At 47.0% G+C, this 16,071-nt stretch overlaps 1 protein-coding gene across 20 annotated transcripts in view; it reads right to left on the reverse strand.

Moving 5' to 3' along the window:
- The window catches only part of Fnbp1 (formin binding protein 1), a 102,888-nt gene that overhangs the window by 27,945 nt on the left and 58,872 nt on the right, over positions 1 to 16,071 (reverse strand). For all 20 annotated transcript variants that reach the window (XM_078048463.1, XM_013356675.4, XM_078048479.1 and 17 more), the window contains 2 exons: positions 1,839 to 1,967; positions 224 to 370 (listed from right to left, as the gene is read on the reverse strand). In XM_078048463.1, the coding sequence (XP_077904589.1) occupies positions 224 to 370; positions 1,839 to 1,967 (276 nt within the window). The remainder of the gene's footprint in view (positions 1 to 223; positions 371 to 1,838; positions 1,968 to 16,071) is intronic.

Genomic DNA, 16,071 nt, shown 5'->3' on the forward strand with positions numbered 1-16,071 from the left:
ACTTGGACTTAATCCTGCAACGTCACCACCGTCAGTTCACCAATGTGTTTTCTGCAAAAGGGATCAGAGCCCGGAGCACACCACGGAGGGGCCCCTTGAGAGCTCCCGGGGGGGCTGCTGCGGGAGAGGCTTGGCCACGAGGAGGTGGCCCTGGCAGGCGGAGGGGCCCTGTCAGGGAACCACCGCATGTCACTGTGAACAAAGCCCAAAGCCCGCTGCTTACGCTCTTCTGGTTGATGGCCTCGGCCGCCTTCACTATCCCGTCCAAGCACTTGCCGATGATGGGGATCACCTGCCGGTCCACCTCGGCATACGTCTTCATGGACTCCCCGATCCTCACGATCCGCCTTTCCTCCATCTCTTGGATTTTCTGCAACGTCACAGTGTGTTTAGAAAACCTCGGTCCCTGAGGTTCGGGAAGTTGTTTGGGGCCACACTGTTACCTAAAATAAATCCTCTAGGGGGAAAGGCCTGGAGGTCACGTGTCCTGTGCCTCTATACTAGCCGGCTGTATACACACCTGATAAACTGTTAGGCGGCCAAGTGTGTACTTTGCACAATTCCATTCCATTTCCCCCGTTGTGGTAGTTTATTATTAACATCATTTGGTAACACGCTTCAAACGCCTTCTCCATTTTCTTTTTTAGTACTGGGGATTGAACCCAGGGGCACTTGATCACTGAGCCACATCCCCAGACCTTTTTCATCTAGAGGCAGGGTGTCACTGAGTTGCTGAGGCTGGCTTTCAACTCGTGATCCTTCTGTCTCAGCCTCCGAGGCGCTAGGATTACAGGTGGGTGCCACGTGCCCGACACGTCTTTGATCCCCTATTTTACTCTAGACCAAAAAAAGCTCAGCCCGTGGCTGTCTCAGTGTAACACAGGCTGGAGTAGAAGTAGTGTCCCTTCCTTCGGCCACCCGGGGTTCTCGTGTGCTGTGGGTGTAGATGCCAACAAGCCATGTGATGTCTTCCTACATCTAGAATTGAAGTCATGAAAGATTTCCCAGATGGAAGAGCATGTACATACCTTTTCTGATGTGTGTGTGTGTGTGTGTGTGAGACAGAGAGAGAGACTAGGGATGGACCCAGGGCTAAGTGCCTGCTCTGCGAACACTTTCCCACTGAGCCACACCCTGCCTTCTCTCGTCATTTTTGACAACCTAAAGTAGCCAAAAGAAAACAATCAAAAGGAAAGAATTGTCACTGATTCAGATCCTACAAGTGTGTGGATGTACGCTGTTTTCTGAAGTTGGCATTTTTTGTAGGTAGAATGGTTCTTGTAGCAAAGAACTAAAATGGTCCTTTTAGTTAAGACTGGCACACAAGGACATGCACTCGCACATGCACACGCACAGACACACACACACACACACACACACACACACACACACACACACACATATACACCAACTGCAGGCACAAAGGGGGTTGGCCAAGGCAACTCATTGGTCTTGAGAGTAATATGACATCTCCTTGCCAGGGGCAGTGGTGCATGCCTATAACCCAAGTGGCTTTGGGGACGTGGAGGGCGGAGGCAGGAGGATCACAAGTTTGAGGCGAGGATCACAAGTTTGAGGCCAGCCTCAGCAACTTAGCAAGGCCTTGAGCAAGCTAGTGAGACCCTATCTCAAAATAAAATTCAGAAAGGGCTGGGAACACGGCTCGGTGGTTAAGCGCCCCTCAGTTCAATTCCTGGCACCCAGATAAATAATTAAAAATAAATCACATCTCGTTCTTTTCGCTAGCCAATGCTTGACCTATGATTCTAAAAATGACTCACTGGACATCGAGTTACAGAAACACTTGGACCACAGGCCCAGTGGTCCCGAGGCCCCACCTGGAAGATGCTGGGGATGTGGGTGTGGTAGTACTCGTGCTGCTCCTGGTTGAACTTCTGAAGGCTCGACGAGTAGTCTGCCTTGCTGTCCTCTGCCATCTGGTGACGTATCTGAGCTTGCTGCCGAGCCTGGGGGCCAAAATGGGGACACACACACGTTTATGCATGAAAAAGAAGGAAAAAGACCTTGAACTGCACACCGCAGCCGAAGCCACCCCAAGTGGCTGGATTTCTCAAGTGCTGTTTTTTTTTTTTTAATCTTGAACATGAATCTACTTTAGGTAAAGAGCGTGCACCCCAGTGTCACAGACCCCACTCCGTGGCTCACTGTGGCTCGCAGGTGCCGGTTTGACCAGTGCTCCCTCCCCATGGTCTGCTTTGGGGCCAGTTCTCGTTTTCAGGCCCCCCCCCCCCCGGGATGATTCCTGTGGGAACCTCGGCTCACGTGTGTGTATGGACATCAAATGTGCATTCGTTTTAAATTTTGGAGGAGGGGAGCAGGAACCCATACATTAAAGTCCAATTCCCACAGGTTTCATGAACTAAGAAAGTGTGGGAACCTCCGAGACTGTGGACCCGAAAATGCTTCACCCGTTTTCAGTGCCCACCCCCTGCCTGGGGGAGCCGGCTGGGCAGGGGCCTGGCGAGCTCTGTCCGGGCCCAACGCAGCAGGAGAGGCTCTGCTCCAGCATGGCTGCTGTCCGCCTGTTTTTATTTTGTTTCACTGAACAAATATGACAGACGATTCAGACCAAGAGTGACAGAAAGCACACACAAAGGAGGTTCAGACGTGAACGCACAGAGCAAGCCTCAAGCCGTCGGCCCCACTTTCTGTATGACGCAGGCACCCTCCCCTGGGGGGACCTGGAGCCCACTTCCACCCTGCAGTCCCCCCACCCCCTCGGCAGACCGCAGAGAGCCAAGGTGGCGATTCACAGTTACTTCCTTTATCTTCTTCCCTCTTCAGACATCACGCTTCTTGAATGCAGGTGACAGTGACAATGTTTCCCATCAGTTTCCTTATTATCTGGGGCATTGGGTTGGTGAGGCCAGAGGGCCTCTCACTTTTATCCACTTCTCATTTAGCCTTGGCTTGTTCCTACTCTTTGCTGGTGGCCTGTGACCCCCTTCCTGGCCATATGCTGTGGCTTCCGTTCCTACTCGTCCACCAGTAATGGAAGAATCCAGGCCCCAAATGCTCATCGCCACCTACCTCCAACCCCACCCCGGTGCGCGTGGCTCCTCCTAGAAACAACAGCCTCCCCTCTGTGAGGGCCATCTGGCCCTTTACAAAAAGCACTTTTAACTCCTTCAATGACCTTTGGTTTCATCATTTATCATTTCGCTCCGAATATTAAAAAAAAAAAAAAAAAAAAACAACCACAAAAAAAAAAACCAAGGGAATTCCCACCCAGACCTCAGACCCTCTCTGGTTCCACACCTTCCTCAGAAAGCCCCCAGGAAACTCCACAGGGAGTCTCCTCCCCTCTTCTGTAAGGAACAGGGCGACTAAGGAGAGAAGTGAGTCCCGCTTATTTTGGAGAAGTGATTCTCCTTTGTGGAATTTCACAACAGCCCAAGTTCTGGAAGAGAGTCAGGATATCATTGTATACAATACGTATAAGTGTGCACATGCACACACACACGTGCACACACGCACTGGTTCAGACTGCAGCTCCCTGGTGATACACCCACTGTGGCTGCGTGGCATATTTTCCTGAGAGCCGACCAGAGGTCCCCGGCACCGTGTGGGTGGGAATGACTGTGCCCTCCTCCTGCCGGCCCCCACTAGCGGCCAGCCTCCCTGGGTAATTGCTTTGTAAGCTCATTAGCTCTCAGGAGTTTCTCAGTGCCCTTTACCCAGCCTGCACCCAGCAACCCTGGAACAGAACTGGGGGCCACGAGGTGGGAACTGCAGAGCCTCTGGGTAAGGAATCGCAGGTCACACTCCAGCCTGGAGGGTCAGCAGAGAAGAAAACACGCCTTGGGCACAGCGACGGCCCACTTTTATGTGACAAACTCTCTCTGGGACTCTTTCTCCACTGCGAAGGCTGGGACGTAAGATTACAAAAGCCTGTTTCGACAAACCTGCCTGCTCACTCTCCCTCCACGCCCGGGGGACTGCTTCAGCAGAGCCCTGTCCTGGCAGAATTCCGCAAAGCCACCGAGGAGGGGCGGCCGTCTTGCTCTGTGTCCAGCTCTGAACCTCGGGCCTAGGGATGTGCTTGCTATTCAGTGTTCTCCCCAAGCTAAAGAAAGTCTATTTTTGTTTAGTAAGCTTTTCTGTTTATTCTACAGTGGAATTTCAAAGTCTCCAAAACTCGTGTTGAGTCACTCAGTCATTATCACAAACATATTTTAAAAATTATCTTTGAGGGCTGGGGCTGTAGCCCAGGGGCAGAGAGTTTGCCTCCCATGTGGAAGGCACAGGGTTCGATCCTCGGTACCACAAAAAAGTAAAATAAAGATATTGTGTCCACCTACAACTAAAAAAAATTTTTTTTTAAATTATCTTTCAAAGTACTTTCAAAAATGCATCTGGATTGGGCTGGGGTTGTGGCTCAGGGTCAGAGTGCTCGCCTAGCAGGTCTGAGGCCCTGGATTTGATTCTCAGCACTACATAAAAATAAATAAAGGTATGTGTCCATCTACAATCAAAACATAAATATTTAAAAAAATTTTTAAAAAATGCATCTGGAGTAACCGTGGGGTCACTTGATTTTACAGAATGCATCTCCCAGAGTCTGAGGCTAAATGGAGATTACAAGACTCTCTGTGGCTCACCTCTTTGTAAATTGGTCTAAAAATAGCAACTATTATCTCAAAGAGATACAGTATTTCCATTCTAAACCACAGCATAGGTTATTTCTTTAAGCAAAATTTCCCATTCTAAAAATAAGAAGGGCCGCCTCTTTGAAGACACCAGGACAGCCAGATACTCGGGGTTGGTGAGTTGGTTCTGCAGTTTTTTTAAAAAAATCTTGGAATTTAGAGATAACATTCTAAAAAGCCCAGAAGGCCTGCAGTTGCCTGTGAGTGTAAGTCACAGACATCCCCGAGTGAGATTTCGACCCCTTCTGTGGTCCATCAGGAAGACGGAATTTAAACTTTACACTCTCTTTGACAACCCCCAGGAATCCCCCAGACACGTCCAGACAGACCTAAGTGTGCACTGGCGGTGGGACGCGCTTCTTGGTGATTCTTAGCACAGGTGGCATTAAAACTGACTGCCTGAAGGGCCACAGGAGTGGCTGCTGAGTAGACACCCCACTGCAGCCCAAGACGCCCCGTCCCAATGAGTTGGTCGTAATCCACTTAGTTAGCTAATTTTAGATTTTTAGCGTGGCCAAAATGTGTAGTTATTTCCTGTTTAATTCAATGTGACTCTTTCTTTAGTAGTTCAAAATATTAAGGAGAAAAATAACTTCTGGCTCAGTCTCAGGGATCACGACTAGAGAATCGGGGTGCACAAAGAAACCTGCTCACTTTCACGTGGGGAACACTGCTTACAAAGTGTGCCCCTGGGCCCACGGCTTTTGATCTTATAACAAGACGAGCACATATGGACTGGCTCCATTTACACATTGACTGAACGTGTAAGTAGTGAGACTGAACACTGAGCCAGGTGTCGGACCCCTGAGATCCCCCAACTTGGGAGGCTGAGGTGGGAGCACCGCTGCACCCAGGAGTCTGAGACCAGCCTGGGCAACAGGCTGTGCCCCCAAACCCTCATGAATACACTAGATTCTCCAGATTTGTCAATGATTAGGAGTCACACTGATTTTTTTCCCCCCTCAAAGAGGGAGAGAGAATTTTAATATTTATTTTTTAGTTCTTGGCAGACACAACATCTCTGTTTGTATGTGGTGCTGAGGATCGAACCCGGGCCGCACGCATGCCAGGCGAGCGCGCTACCGCTTGGGCCACATCCCCAGCCCAGGAGTCGCACTGATTTTACCCTAGTCGTTGACCCAGCAGTTCTACTTCTGGGAATTTATCTTACTGAAATGACTTTAAGTGGGCACCAAAGCTACCCACCATCACGAGGTTTATGACAACTAATGATTTTAAATAATAATCAGAAACCAACGTCAGCAATTTGATTGGTTAAATAATACAATGGGCTCATGTGTAGCCTATTTAAAAATATAAAAGAGGGCTGGGGCTGGGGCTGGGGCTGGGGCTGGGTGGTAGAGCGCTTGTCTAGCACCCGGGAGGCACTGGGTTCGATCCTCAACACCACGAAAAAATAAATAAATAACAATCATTCCTGAAAAGAGTGATTAAGGAAGATTTTACTTTGCCAAAAAGATGGGTAAAAGATACAAATTCTAAAGCTAAAGGCCAGAAACAGTCAAAGGACAAGGAAGCCTGGCCTGCCTTTGTGGTTCAGCTAAAAAAGAAAGAAAGAAAAGAAAGAAAAGAGAAGCTTTGAAAAGCTCATATAGTAGGAGGGATGCTAATAAAGAGAGGAAAGAAAAAGCTCTTTGTTCAGAGCAATGTTGTTGTGTGATAAATGGCATTGTTTAAATTTCCAGCAAACTGTTACATCTAGAATACATTTTCAAGTTCAAAACTAAGAATGCATTTAAAAATTCCTGTTCAGCTAGAGTGCTGGCAGTTTGTGTTGGAGACTTCCAGGCCAGGAGCTTGCCAAAACAATGAGTCTGTCTTTGATAAATTATAAGGGCAGCTAAAATACAAAACAGAGAAAAACTTCAAAATAAGTTAACCAAAGAAATGTGCTTAAGATATTCCAGCAATTTCCTGGTTTTTTTTCTTTTTCTTTTCTTTTCTTTTTTTTTTTTAAGTCTTCCAGCTTTCTATCCCAGTATTGTAGGATACTTTGGAGCAATCCCTGAAATAGGAGAAGAGAGAGAGATAGCAAGTGAGGCCAGCATCTCAATCCCCAGGGGCCACTCACTTGCTAAACAGGGCTAAGAAAAGGCCTCTGTCTCTCTGTACCCCGGTGGCCTATTTTGAAAAGCAGAACTTTCAAGATCTACGTGCTCAAGGTGAGTGGCAATTTTGCTGGCTGCAAAAGCTCAGGCTGATACTCGGTGAGGTTGGCATAGCCCCAAGGTGGGCTCCGGGAGCTTGGTGAGGCAGAAATCACACTCCAAGACCTCACCTACGCCCCAGTTTCTCCTTCTGATAGGTTTGCAATTGAAACCTTTCCCCCCTCTCCTTCTCTCCTTAATAACCCCAGACCACAATACTCACCAGGGTTCATAAACACATAGCTCAAGATCACAGGCTGCATATTCTGGCTGAAGCTCCCCGCCCCCGCCCCCCTGTGGTGCTGGGCACTGAACTCAGGGACTTGTGCATGCAAGGCAAGCACTCTATCAACAGAGCTATGTCCCCAGCCCATTCTGGCTGAAACTTAATGTCCACATGATCACCATTCTCTGTTGCTGGGGTTAATAAAATTACATGTGTAATTATATTAACAATTAAATTAGACTTGTAATAATAAAATATGCAATTACATTACTACTTATATGTTAATGTAATTATATAGATATAATTCCCAGACATAATACTCAAATCACTTTGTCAATGCAGTTCTAGACAAGATATGTTCCTTAGGACAACAAGAAGATTATTGGTGTTATATAACTCAGGGGAAAAAAATGAAAATGCCATAATTCTCTTTCTGAAGGTATCTGGTGATAGGTTAGCAGCCATTCACCCTTAGTGTCCAAGTCACAAGTAGATGTTTAATTAAAATCATGTTTAGCCAGGCACAGTGGCGTATGCCGGTAATCCCAGAGACTCTAGGGGCTGTTGCTGGAGGATCCCAAGTTTGAGGCCAGCCTCAGTGATTTGGTGAGACCCAACCTCAAAAATAAAAAAAATTAAAAGTTGGGCACGGTGGTGCACACCTATAATACCAATGGCTCAGGAGGCTGAGGCAGGAAGATCACAAGTTCAAAGCCAGCCTCAGCAACTTGGTGAAGCCCTAAGCAACTCAGAAAGGCCCTGGCTCTAAATAAAATATTTAAAGAGGGCTGGGGATGTGGCTCAAAACATTTAATACTAAAAATCTCACCCGTCTTTTCAGTAATGTACTGTCAATGACACCAGGATGCAGGAGCGAGAGCCTTCTTCTATTTTAACCTCAGTGTATTTTATCTGATTCTCTAAGCTGGATGATGCCTAGCAAAGATCCTAGTGACCATAAAAATGGCCAGGAAGCTTTTCTGGGTCTCAGGCTCTGGAGTGGAGCGGGGAAAGTGTCCCCCTGTGCACAGGGCCTCATGCCTGAGCATGCTACACAGATGGCCCAGCACGTCCATGCCAAGAAATTAGCATACGAATGAGTTCCAGGTGGTCTGGCAGAAACAAAATAAAACCTTGCTGAGTGGATACTTCCACAACCCTGAACTTGATGGGACTCCCAGGTAAAATATCATCTCCTGTTGAAGATAGGCTCCTACCAAAAAAAAAAAAAAAAGAAAAAAGAAAATAATGATGCACAGGGAAATAAATTACCAGGAGTACTGACCCAATGGAGAGAACACGATCACCAGGAGAATCTGAACCAACAGGACAGTTTGAAAGGGATTATAAACAAGAACATTAAAAAAATTTAACGAAATAAAAGACCCAAGAGAAACAAGAAAATAAGACGTTATAAAGATTGGGCATATCTGAAAACAGTGAAACTTCTAGAAATGAAAAACATAGTTGTTGGAAAAACAATTTGAGACAAGAGTCTCTGTGTTGCCCAGGTCAGCCTCCAACTCCTGGGCTCCAGCGACCCTCCTGCCTTGGCCTTCTCAATAGCTGGGGTTACAGGTGTGTATTGCTGTGCCTGGCTCAGCAGTCGAAATGTAAAAACTCAATAGGTAAGATGAGAAAACAACACGAGAAGTTGCACAACCATCTAATACGGATCTCAGAACGAACAATTTGAGAAAACAAAATTGAGAGTAATTTTGGAGAGTTAAAATGTTTTGAAATTTTCCTATACTTATGAGAGGAATACATACTCAAGGAATCCTAAGCAGAGTAAATTAAAAACAAAACGTCTGTACTTTGAAATGCCACTGCGATGCCACAGAACATCAAAGGCAAATATAAGTGCTTCATATTAAAAGAACAAAGTCCAATGTCCACAACGGAGTGCAATTAGGTGGACAGCCAACTTCCCAAGAGGGACAACTGACAATGGAAGACAATGAAATCATAATTTTCAAATTATAATTTTATTTAGAGAAAATAATTGTCAGCCTAGAATGTGATACCTAGCTAAACTATCTCATTAGCATAAAAACAAAATAAAGTGAGTTCCCACAAGTGACTACAATTTACCACTCACAATACTTCATGTAAAAAAAAAAAAGGAAACTTAACTCACAAAGGAGTAATAATGCCGGAAGTACCCTGGCCCTGCGTTATCACACAGTTATCTGCCACTGTGTGGACAGATGGTGGACCGTTAACCCCTTGAGAGCCAACCTGGGCCTCCTCATCCAGCTCAGTACTCACTTCTCCTTCCTGGACTCTGACCTGAGGCGAGTGCTAATTACTGTCCCGCGGATTAAGCCAATCCGCCAGTTTCCCTGTGTCTAGCTCACTAATGGCTGTCACCCGCCTAGTTCTGCAAGCAAGAGCAGGGGCTGGTGGCAGCTCGTGGAGCAGAACCAGCAGTAAAGCCCTGTGGGAAGTGGAAGAGCAATGAACCTGAGGCACAGAAACATTTCTGCCACATGCAGAGGGGCCACATAACCTCGCCCTTGGTATGGATAAAGGGATACACGAACAAGGAGGCGAGCTCACACCTTGGGAAACAGAGGACCTGGAGCCAGTGTGCTTTCTGAGGAACAGGCGCTTCACCCAGCTCAATCATCCTGCCGTTGGGCAGGATACGCTTCCCCAGGGCTCCATCTCACCTCTGCAGGTAGACCCACCTGGCCCCGTTGGACTTGCAGGAGGTCCCCGCCGTCCACCTCCCTCGGCCCTGGGAGGACCCCCCTCTGCCAGCTGCCCGCTCTCTGTTCCACCTTCTCCACTTTCACTTGTCCTTCACGTTCAAGTCCCAGTTCCCCCCGGGCTTCTTCCACCGTCTTTCATCCACACAGACTGTTTTGGATGAGAATCCACGGGCCACTTTGTGCCACTGGGTGTTTCCTGGGCCTAGAACCAAGCGATTTCATCTATGATGCACTTCATTAAAAAAAATGATATTTTTTCCCAGCGCTGGAGACTGAGCCCAGGGAAATGCTCTCCCACTGAGCTACATCCCAGCGCTTCGTGAAGCTGCACCGGGAGACAGGGCCTTGCTAAGCTGCCTGGCTTGCCTGGGACTTGCCATCTGCGGGGATGACGAGTGTGTGCCACCGGCTTGCTGATCTCTTTAACTGCGATTGCTCAGATCACATTCACCACCTGATTTGCAGGGCACACGAGATTTTCCCCAGGTGACTCAGTGTTCCCCGTCTCTCCATCTCGTCATTGCTTGCTGACTGGGGTCCTCACAAAACGTACCTGCTACAATCCTGCTGAAGTTATGCACATTGCAAACCAAGAAAACGCTTGTCGAAGGCCTAGAATGTCCCAAAATGTACTCAACTGATTACCAGTAGATCAAAGGGGAAAAACAAGGACAGAGAAGCTGGAAGTAGTTTCCAAGAAGGACAAGGACTCGCAGCCCAAAAACAGTCTACCCCCCTACACACCTCACATACCCCGAAACCTCAGGCCTTGGGGTGCGTGGCCATGTTCCCAGACAAGGGACTGGGAAACAGGCTCAGAGATGGAGTCAAGGACCTCGGGTGGGACCATTCACAGGGGGAGAAACCAGGCTCATCCCACTCCTATGCGATAACTAGGATGGGAATAAGCTCGTGGCCAGCCCAGACCACTTGCTGTCAAAGAAAAGTAAAAGACTTTATCAAATGAGTCACCGTAGAAAGCCTTACACCAGCTGGGGACAGGACATGAGGGCTCAGAGCTCAAGCCACACACACAGACCCACACAGAAACCTCACTCCCACCCTGGGATAGAGGCTTGAGAATGACTTATGGTCTCCCTCTTCAGCCTTGGTCTTTCTGCACCCTGACAGACAAGCTTGTTAGCACCCGAGCTCTCCGGAGGAAACATCCTCTCCACAGAGGCGACTGTTCACAGGATAAACAAACAACAGTGTCTTTTCTAGGGGCTCTTGAATTCAACGTTGCTCCACTTACAAAAAAAAAATAGTGAGAGCGACAATATCCTTTTTTTTTTTTTATATTCTCTTCTTAATTCTAACCACTTTTCACTTGTTGTAAATGAAAAGCACTTTTAACTTTTTAACTTTCAAAGATTAAGCTGCTGTGGTTGCAAAATTTATTTCCTGCGTTCATTCGAACCACTTCCTCTTTTGTTTTCTAAATTGTTACAGTGAACAAATCCCTTCGGAGAATTAGTCAGACATTTTATATAAAACAGAAATTTGGGGGAAGCACTAAAGATATTCCCATGTTCAATAAAGATGTCAACCTAGCAGTTACAGCAGGCCAACAACAAAAAATTGAACAGTACAATTCCATATACGTACAAGAACTGAAGCAGACATCTTGCTGGAGACCGTTTCCCCAAATGGTAAAAAAATTTAACACTGTGCTGTTCAGCTGGCTCCTGCTCTTCCTGCCTGGGCTTCAGTCCCCAAAGCTGATCCTGAGGGAAGGGAACCTCCTAAGTACTGCACCCATCTGTCCTGAGATGATTATCTGACCGTCAGTAATCTCTGAAACCGGAGGCCATCTTTCTTGCCTCCCACTGGCAGAGATTCTGCATCCTTTATCTTTCTCTTTTTAAAAGTATTCGATCAAATAATCCATCACACATAAAAAGTACCTGTACATTTTATTCTGATTATGGGGCTGGGGTGTAACTCTGTGGCCCACTGTGTCTCACCCTGTGAGAGACCCTCAGTTCCACCTCCAGCACCAAAACCAAACCCAAACAAAAAAGTCTGAGATCTCACCTTTTTATCTTAGAATTCTACCTTTATCCCCCCCCCCCCCCAGGGACTGGGGACTATCATTCTACTTCCCAACAGGGAATCCTACAGAGAATCTAAAATCTAACAATGGTCAGAACCAAGGACTTGAACAAGTCCTAATATCACACAAAAACAGGATGTCCACTCCCAGGGACATTGATACACTCGTTTGTGCTCATGGTCAGGGTTTTAATGCAACTTTTAAAACATTTCCTCAAAGTGGTTTATATAACAAAAAGTCAAGGTTAAGCCAGGAAAATAAAAAAGGCGACCTCTCACATCGTAGAGAGAATTGTCCTGGCTAGTTAGCTCTCAGGATCACAGGAATCCCAGTGGAGAAGCCACATGAACTTTTCGTGGCCAAAACTGGCCCTAAATTGCGATTCCTGCCATAGAGGAACCACACACTACAAGTAAAACCGAAGCTACCAGAAAAGGAAGAAACGGACTCGGGAGTTTCAGAAAACACAACTTGAAGTCAACTAACAATTTCTGCAGCTGCCGTCACCACGCACTCGCTGCACTTTCTGTTAGACAATATCCTATTTTGCGTTTAGAAATTATGTAAGAGCAGCAGTCACGAGGCAGGGCAAATCGGAGAAAGGGTCATTCATTGCCCGTCGTGGATGAACCCAGTTTAATGCATGCGTTTAGAAAACACTGTTCTCTCTGTTCAGAAATATTAGTTCACATTCCATTCATTTTGATAACCTTTTCCTTTCTCATCCCAACTAGCCAGCTGCGGCACCGTCAGAACACGCAGACCAGGGGCTGCTTCTCCTCCCGGCTTGACCGGCATCGCCTCAAGCACAGTGAAGGACAGACCCTGACCTCAAAGTCCCTGTCACCAGATGCCACTCAGGAGTTGTGCAAGGGGCAAACAGGAAAGTTCCCGCACGGCAAACTAAGCATTAGGAAGAAAATAAGAGGCAAGTTCTTTAAAGGAAAGAATTGTAAAAATTGAGAAAGTAAAAAAATAAATAAAACACTTAATCACACTCACAGAATTGTGTGATCCTAGGTTGGCACGTCTGCCACCCCCATCCCTTGCCAGCAGACAGCATTACAAGTGAGGGGCTGACCATACCCTAACACCTGACCACTTAGGAATTCCATCAAGTAAGAATTAGGGTCGGGGATAGAGCTCAGAGGTAGAACGCCTGCCCAGCACACGTGAGGTCCTGGATTCAATCCCAGCACCACACACAAAAGACAATCAGATCAATAAGTCATGATTCATAAGAATTTCATAAAAAAAAAGAGCCGGGCAGGGTGGCACCTGCCTGTAATTCCAGGGACTCAGAAGGCCCAAACAGGAGGATTGCAAGTTTATAGCCAGCCTTGGCAACGGAGAGAGACCCTGCCTCAAAATAAAAGTAAAAAGGGCTGGGGTCGTGGTTCAGTGGTTAAGTGCCCCTGGGTTTGACCCCTGGGGGACAGAGGGAGAGTCAGAAGGTCACACACCAAGGGGCGAGGGTATTTACCTCTAGAAGGGCCTGGCATGGCAAAGAACACTTTAGCTTACAGTGTTTTAATTGTTTACGGGAGACATATTTGAGTAAGAACAGGCACGGTTTATTTTTCCATGTTCCCTGGTAATCAATCCTTTGACTTGTCAACATCACAAACTGGATAGCGAGGACTCTCTTTCCCATCTGGTTATCAGGGGTGCGGTGGGGTGGGGGTGAAGCGTCTGGATCTTGAGCCCCAAGATGACCTGTTCCAATACGTATTGGTTCCTTCGCAGACCCAGGTTAACTAGCTCCAGATTCTCAAGTACTTTGAAGTCTTCAGACTCAAAACTCTGTCAGCCGCACCGTGGCAAAGGAGAAGGGATTCACTGTTCCCTAAGTTTTTATTGACAATAAAACCCCTAATTTAGGCTTTTTCCCTCCCTTACTGTTCCTCTAAGGAACATGCTATCCTCAGGATACCCAGATATGGACTCATGCCCAGAGATAAGATCTGGCAAGAGAACACTGCACGTCTGGCCACACTGGCACCCAACCCAGAAGGAAAGCAGCCCGTGCCATGGGGTGGATGCGGGCTCAGTGGGTGGCTTGGACATAGTGCTTAAGACCTGCGGGTCCACACGAGGGACGCTCACCTCTTCAAAAAGAGTAAAAAAATCAGCACACACCCGGATCTGAAATAGCACACACACAGGGCCTTCTCTGCACATAAAATCACAGGAGGCAACAGTTCAGCAGTACTGACCACCGTCCCCCAGCGCTGACCACCATCCCCCAGCGCTGACCACCATCCCCCAGAGCTGACCACCATCCCCCAGCGCTGACCACCATCCTCAGCGCCATGTGGCTGACTGCAGGAGGAGGAAGATGGCCATGTCCTGCACAATGACATAATTCAGTCACTTGTGGAAACCCTAGGAGACATTTGTGTCTGATTCTAAGGCCATCAGAAATCACAGGAACCGAGGATAAGAACTGAAACGCTGTCTCTGTTTGGCCTGACACTGACATAAGCTTCCTAAGCAATGAAGGAAAACACAGATGCGACAGTCACACTGTTGCCCGATTTGGGAAATTACAGTGTTTCAAGACAGAAAGCAAGATCACTTTAAAACGTCAGTGTTTACAGACTGCTCCATCCGCTCCCGTGTGTGCGATGCGGAGATGAACTAATCTGTCACCTCCGTGGGGAGGAGGTAAGCGCTACTCGTAAAAATAGCAAAATGATGCTCTCGATGTAGAAAAAACCCACATCTTTGGAAATATTCAAGTAACTGAGGATAGCAACTCCATCTGTCAGTGCGCATCAAAAATCCTAAAACTGGGGCTGGGGCTCAGCGGTAGAGCACTCACCTAGCACGTGGGAGGCCCTGGGTCTGATCCTCAGCACCACATAAAAATAAAAAAATAAAGATATTGTGTCCAACTACAACTAAAAAATAAATATTAAAGAAAAAAACCCTAAAACTGCCTTTGGATCCAGCAACGGCACTTGGTTAACCGCCTCGGATCTGACCCGAAAGGAGGGTGGGGGTTGGGGGAAGACCTGGGAAAAAACTGTTGGTGCTGGGGATGGCACCCAGGACCTCGGGCTTGCTAAACATGTGCTCCCCCACTGGGCTCCATCCCAGCCCTGCCCTGGAAATGGCAGGACCACAGAGGGCCAGAACTCCCAGTGTGTGTGGAGCCTGCACATTAAGTTGAAACCTGATTGCCAATAAGTTGAGATGGATATAGTATTGTGAAAATACCAACCCACGGGGTCGGAACAAAAAGTAGAGAATAAAAAATTAAATCAGTAGTTAGGAACTTTCTCACAAAGAAGTATCATTAAACATTTAGGGAATAATTTCATCTTTCCTTTAGTATTTCAGGAAAAAAGAGGGCTGGGGTTGTGGCTCAGCGGTGGAGCACTCGCCTCACATGTGCGAGGCCCTGGGTTCGATCCTCAGCACCACACAAGAATAAATAAATAGAATAAAGGTATTGTGTTGTCCACTACAACTAAAAAAAAAAAAAAGAAAGAGCAACCCTCTAAACTCCTAAAAAAAACAGAGGAGAACAGACAAGAACTGAAAACCATAGACCAATTTCAAGGAAAACGTCTTAAGTAATGTATTTTTTAAAATTCCGCTCATGTATTAAAAATATACATCATAATGTCATTGAGTTTGTCCCAGGAATGCTAATCTGGTTCCATGTAATATAACTGATTCATGTAATTCACTACATTAATGAATTAAAGGAAGAAGAAAAATATTTCATGATATTCAGTACCAAATCAAGCTTAAAAAACAAACCTCTTGGTAAAAGAGGGAAAATACTTTAACCCAACAAAGGATTCATCAAAATCATTCTTCACGGGGAAACCTTGGAGCGCCCTCTCTCTAGCCAAGGAGACAAGGAAGTCCCCAGGGACTGCGTCCACCAGGCACGGAGGGGTCCCCAGCAGCAGAGGAAGACAGACACACCCCCCCAGGCAAGGGGTCGGGACGGGGAGTAGGGCTGTCTCTGCAGAAAAATCAAAGCAGAATCACAAACATCACCTCCCAAACTCCAGCTGGAATGTGAACCAGGAGCCCTGCATTCTACTGCCCCGTGAGACAGACGGGGCGAATGGGAAGAGGAGGAAAGGAAAGTCTGATCCGGTTTATATGAAGGTGAAAAGGAGACAGAATGACAAGTCTGCTCACTGGTGGTGCATCTACACGTGGAGAAACTGTGAGGAAGAGCGAGGAAAGGATTTAGCCCAGATTCAGGACA

Source organism: Ictidomys tridecemlineatus, chromosome 4 (genome assembly GCF_052094955.1).
Source record: "Ictidomys tridecemlineatus isolate mIctTri1 chromosome 4, mIctTri1.hap1, whole genome shotgun sequence".
In the NCBI taxonomy this organism is placed as follows: domain Eukaryota; kingdom Metazoa; phylum Chordata; class Mammalia; order Rodentia; family Sciuridae; genus Ictidomys; species Ictidomys tridecemlineatus.